The sequence below is a fragment of the Phragmites australis genome, chromosome 22 (assembly GCF_958298935.1).
Source record: "Phragmites australis chromosome 22, lpPhrAust1.1, whole genome shotgun sequence".
NCBI lineage: Eukaryota > Viridiplantae > Streptophyta > Magnoliopsida > Poales > Poaceae > Phragmites > Phragmites australis.
In genome coordinates, this window is record NC_084942.1 from 16,667,224 (window position 1) to 16,673,313 (window position 6,090).

At 39.5% G+C, this 6,090-nt stretch overlaps 1 protein-coding gene across 7 annotated transcripts; it reads right to left on the minus strand.

The window, feature by feature from the left end:
• Positions 1-1,449: 1,449 nt before the first annotated feature.
• LOC133904836 (MADS-box transcription factor 20-like) lies at positions 1,450-4,552 on the minus strand. Of its 7 annotated transcripts, none has more exons than XM_062346425.1 (8): positions 4,303-4,552; positions 3,057-3,138; positions 2,890-2,951; positions 2,602-2,701; positions 2,228-2,269; positions 2,085-2,126; positions 1,907-1,998; positions 1,450-1,814 (listed from the first exon to the last, which is right to left on the minus strand). In XM_062346425.1, exons 1-8 carry the CDS (start codon positions 4,491-4,493, stop codon positions 1,718-1,720), a joined length of 708 nt encoding a protein of 235 aa, XP_062202409.1. In that variant the 5' UTR covers positions 4,494-4,552; the 3' UTR covers positions 1,450-1,717. The 7 variants fall into 7 exon arrangements, with proteins under 7 accessions (XP_062202409.1, XP_062202406.1, XP_062202408.1 ...); XM_062346422.1 differs by having other exon boundaries at positions 3,042-3,138; XM_062346424.1 differs by having other exon boundaries at positions 2,890-2,954; positions 4,303-4,551.
• Positions 4,553-6,090: the final 1,538 nt, after the last annotated feature.

Consider the following 6,090-nt stretch of genomic DNA (forward strand, 5'->3'; position numbering starts at 1 on the left):
AATGACGGTATTCGTCAATACTTGTCTCAGTATATGATGCTATAATTAAACACACACACACACACATATATATATATATATATATTCTTGAGGTTGTATTGTATATATATATACCCTAGGTATTCATATACTTAGTTTTATGTAGATATATATACACACCATTTATGGTTGTTTCTATAGATGTACATAATCGATATATAGAGCTATCATTTCATGTGGTGCAAAAGTGCATGTACTCCTAGTTTATGCCATGTGTCTGTATATATATATGTGTGTGTGTGTGCAGTAGTAGTACAAACATATACTCGTATATATATATATATATGTATACACATATATAGTGGTATATCCATATATTCCAGTTATTCTATGTTATTTTTCTCTAATCATCAGGGGTATATAGCCTTGGGAATATATGTATATGATGCTAATTTTTTTTATTTTATTTTTCTCTTATTTTTCTCACCTCGGCAGCACTAGAATAAGAACTATTGTACATTTCTGCTCAATTTTAATGTAAGAGGTGATGGCTATGGATACAAACACGCATTTCAAAAATGGTGCAAAAACTTCAGAGGGCGAGAACTCAATATTTAAGGCCATGTTTGGACTCGAAAATATCACCATACCCTACAAAGTTGGGGAGAATCTTATGTAACTTTTTCTATATATGTTTGTAGAGTAAAAAATTATGAATCGGAGTTTGTATGCAAAAGTTATGACTATTTTACTAAATGCCACTCTAGGTCACCTATCGAATTACAATTCGGCAAAAAAAATTGATATGTGACCCATCACTTATGACTTATCATAAGTGACGGGTCACGGTTATAACCCATCACTTATGATCTTTGGTAAAAAATATTAAAATGATAAAATATCCAGCTTCCTTCAGAACGTATGTGAGGTTGAGGGTGCGGAGGTCACGAGTTCAATTTCTAAGGAACGCAGATTATAAAAATAGTGTGAAAAATAGCAAGTGACACGTGGTGAGTGGTGATGGCCCTTGAGTTAGGATGATTCGGGTGAATTTTTTTTTTGACTTTTTTCATATCCAAAAAATACAAAAAACGTTCATCAGTCATAAGCGATGGGTCACATTGTGATCCATTACTTATAACTTTTTATAGTGACTCGTCACTTATGATCTTCATTAGTGACGGATCAAGTTATGACCGTATCACCAATGACCTCATTAGTGACAGATTCTTATCCGCCACTTATGACTAGTCATTAGTGACGCGTTCGGGGTGACAGGTGCGGGTCCCGTCATCCATAACGGTTATCGCCCATCACTTATGTCCTTTTTTCACATAGTGATTCTTAATTAATCCTTTGTTCTTAAGGGCCATATAGATCTTATAGGATTTCAATCCTACGAAATTCCTCAAAAAAATCCTTTGTTTCAAAGGAGCCTTAACTGAAATGACATGGAAGACAATAAGTCCATTAATAAAACAGCATCCTAGATAGATTAATCTCAACCAGCAGCATGTGTTACAGAAAACTACATCAAACTAGCACCACAAACTGGACCTTGCCACCACTACACTACAGGCCAGAAGTTCAAAAATACATGGGCAAGATTAAAATATAGCAACCAAGAAAAGGGGATCAGTAGATCACTAATCCCCCTCCCATCTGAATTAAATTCTACGATCTCGGACCATGAGTGAGACCACAGCATGCACCATCTGAACACCTGCTATTCCGACCTCTAGCCGTTGGCTGACGGCCGGAGTATCCACCACGGCAAGGCGCTCGCCGCTCCGGGTGGCACCGTCGCCGGCCCAGACTTGTCGGAGGCACCGGCGCTGCGGTTTGCCAACCAGCTTTGTGAGGTTCAGTCGAAGGAACTGAACAAAGAACATGTCAAGCATCGGACGACCGATGCTCAATTGCTCACCAGATGTTCAGGTTGGGAAGGGCGGTTGCTGCAGCAGTGGACGCTGTGCTGTTCTTGGTGTGCAGGGGTGCCTCCAGTTCAGCCTTCTCCTTCTCACATGAATACAGCAGCACGCCGGGTCAGGCCAACTCCAAGGGGGGGGGGGGGGGTTACTGCATAGGTAATTAACAAGATTTACCTTCTCCTCCAGAATTCTGTTCTGTTCCATCAGGAACGTTTCCTGCAAGAAGGTGAACCTTGATTACTCCCACTAAGAGATGAGAACCTTACCAGAATCAAAATGTTTTAACATTTCCTTTTAAAAAAAAAAATAGCATTTGCCTTCTTTCGTAGATCCCCGATCAAATTGAGCAAGACGTGGTCCTGAAATTGGTATTAATAAAGCACTGAGAATACTGAAATAGTCATCAAGAAAGCATGGTTGCTACTCATTACTGCCACCTATCTTTTTTTTTTATTTGACATGCTAGAATCCATGCCGTCAAATCTTTTTAAGGTCTCACCATTAATATAAAAATTATATATATAACTAGAATTTTCTTTTAAAATGCTTATGAAAAGTATATACTGATATTTTGAAAAAGGTAGTGATCAATGTTACATACTCCCGAAGAACCCAGAATTCAATGATGTCAAAAAAAAAAAAACTGAGTGGGTAATAGTCATGTACATTTAGCATGCATGTGATTGTGTACCTTCCTGGATCTGACGTTCCTGAGAGCGCTGTCTATCTGGTGCTCAAGCAGCTGTACCTCTCGCAGTGTCAGGGCGTCCAGTTGCTCCCCCATAAGATTCCTGAGCCATGGATGGCAAGTATGACTGTATGAGCACGAGGGCCCTCTCAAGTAAACATGAGTTTTATCCGGCAAATGCACGAGGTTGTCAGGTTAATTTTAAAGAGCAGATAAAGTTTCTCCTTAATAATATTTTAGTACATAATTGTTTGCATTTTGTTTCAATAAATAGTTATTTTATTTTGTTACCTTTGGCTCTTCTGTAGAGCTTCAATCCTGGACCTCAACTTGATGTCATCATAGCTCATGTCCTGCTGTAAATTATAACTAAAAGTCATCAGTAATTACTATTTCAGATGTATAGCAATTCTAGTTTCAGAGAAATATCCATCCAATATTACATTTCCCCTTCCAACCTGCAGTTCAGAGTGTTCTTCCATCACATATCCACCTTCACATAGTAAATACCTCTCATATCGGTCGAGGATTCGATCCATGCTGTTAAAAGAAATGGCAGGAAAGTAGTTAACAAGATAAGATGTATGTGCAAATTGAGTTACATAAAATTAATTCATTTCGAAAAAGGCTTGACAAAAACTAGTATATATAGCATAAAAACTACCTATATCATCTGCATGCACAAGGACCACCGGTCCACATATCATAGAGACAAGAACATGGATGAGATTACATGTAAGCGCCCAAGACAATCACATCAGTGATCCATATATGTATTTCCTTTCAGAATTTTTTTTCCATGTTAGTACATGTTATTCATCATTCAGTAGCAGGTAGAAGAAGGCAGAACGCGGTTGACTACTAAACCCAGCAAAAGTTCAGAGACAGTGGCTGCCCTATATGTCCAGTGATGTCCTGCTCATCAAAAATTTAAATTTGCAGGTGCCCTTTTTCTTTTGGACTCCAAAAGTAGATTTAGTTTGTGTTAGACATAGAGAGTTGACACCGGTCATTTGTATAAGTGGCTAGGCAAAGAAACAGTTAATTAGTATAATCATGTCTGAAAAAAAAGGCATGTGTTTTTGCTACATCCCTACTAATTAACTAACTGATTAATGCGGTTGTGTACATCTTTTGATGTAGAGACTAAAATATCTTTATCGCGTTATCTAAAACTAAATGCTTGACCACCTTAAAACTGAAAATGCTAATAAGCTTTTCTTTAAGCACAGGAGGTCAGGAGGTAAGCTTTTTGTGTGTGAGAGTGAGTGTGACCAGTGCAGAGACAGTAGTACAAGTATTACCATGCGTGCTGCACAGAGCCGTACAAGAGCAGGAACAGGTGGGTACTATAGGTCCATAAATAGTTACTAGGGGCGTCCTCCATTGGCATGCATGCACCAAAAATGGTTTTGCCAAGGTAAAGGAGAACAGCTCCATTCCAGGGAAGAAAAAGCTAAAGGTGCCCATTATTGGCAGCCTCCAAATTATTGGCATGTACCACTAGATATATTCTAGTAGGAAAAAAGTACTGATTTCACAGCTCAAAAATGGAAAATAAGGGAGTGCTAAAAATGTACGTGCGTGCTAGCTAGCTGCATGGATGTAAAATGGCAAATGTGCCCATTTGGAAGAGATGTGTGATTCTCATCAGTGCATGCGCTCAGAATTGGAAAAAAAAAAGAGAATGTACGGCGTACGTACCTGTCGTTGGTGGCGTAGTCGTGGAGCCTGCCCTTTTCGGAGAAGATGAGCAGCGCGACGTCGGCATCGCAGAGCACGGCGAGCTCGTGCGCCTTCTTCGCCAGGCCGCGCCGCCGCTTCGAGAACGTTACCTGCCGGCTCACGCTGTTCTCGATCCGCCGAACCTCCACCCTCCCCCGCCCCCTCCCCATCCTTCGCCGTACGCCTCCGGCAGCCGAGCGAGGCTGGCGAAATCGACGGACGGGCAAGGAAGCTGGCTACCCTTGCAATTTATAGTAGTGGTGGCCTGGCTGTGGAGTACGCGCCCTGTGCGCGGTGGAGTACGCGCCCTGTGTGCGGGGCGCTGTCGACGCCTGGTTGGCCGCGGCTCCCTACCGCGCGTACGGGGCGGCGCCAACGAGGTAGACGGGTGGCGGGGCCCGCGGGGCAGGCAGAGGAACAGGCAGATTCCTCCCTCCCAGGCCGATTGTGTGGCTGGGGAGCAGATGCAGCGGTTCACATTCATGAATGCGTGGCGGTGCGGTATCCACGTCGGATAGAGAATCTGTCAGCAGATGTTTAAGGGACGGGCTCCTTTCTTTTTCCGGTCTGGCCAAAAGTTCACGGTATGTGGGATGGATGGATGGATGGCAAAGGTTCTGTTCCAAATTTGTACTTGTTGGTGGATCAAATTCGCCGCGAATGCTAAAAGATTATCAAGTGTACGTATGTTGCGGCCGGGGTGTTAAGATAGGGAGCTCGTAGATGTCAAGTTTAGCTTCTTTTTCTAGGTAAGTCAAAAGTGCAAATGAATTGCTCGTATGGTAAGTGAAAAGTGTTAAGTACTGTAAAAATATTTATACAGACAGTTTCGAAACTCTTCGTAGGAATATAGGATCGATTACACGTAAAATATGTAATCGGAGGGGGGTTTGAATGATTACGAAAGCTAAATTCAAATTTTAATCTATCATAACAAAATATTCAATTTGATCTCAAAATCAATTTAAGATAGACTGTTATCACATAACTAAAAATGGTGTACAGACACATGATCTCATATTCTTTCCTTTGATGAAAACATTAGCAACACGTCATATGAATATTGGTAACACCTTTCTAGATTTTTTTTCCGAAAATCAAAAAGCAAAGTGAAAAACCAAAATATAAATCAAAAGATCAAGAATTTTCTCCATTTTTCTTCAAAATAAAAATTCTCCACCCGAAGAAAAATAAAAAGAAGAAAAGAAAAAAAATCTCTTCCTTTGACCAAAAAGAAGAAAACAAAAATACCAAATATCCACCCTTTGACAATGTATTAATTAAGAATACAAAAGAGAGAATAATTTTTTTGTTGTTTTTGTTTTTATCATTTTTTCATAATGAGATCATAAATCATCCACATATGTAACAAATACTCAAGCCACGCTATCAAATAATTGAACCAACTGTCTACATGTGCAAAAATATAGTGTAAGCATAACTCATCAAGTATAATTAATAATTTATTTATAATGTATGGTCTCTTAATCTCAATTACTTCAAACTCAGAAAATATTAAAACTTTATAATTTTATTGTGCTTGAAAAACTGATTGATTGATTGCTTGAAAGCATAATAGATAAATTTTATTTGTAAAAAATTATATGCACCATCAGCCTTACTTTCCGACCAAGCCAAGCCTAAGTCAAAAGGACAATCAAAAGCTTAAAATCAATGGTTTCAGTTATACACAATTTCTTTCAAGTTCATATCAAAATACAATGATAATCAGTTTTGTAAAAAAGAAGTGTGATAATACATATTTCC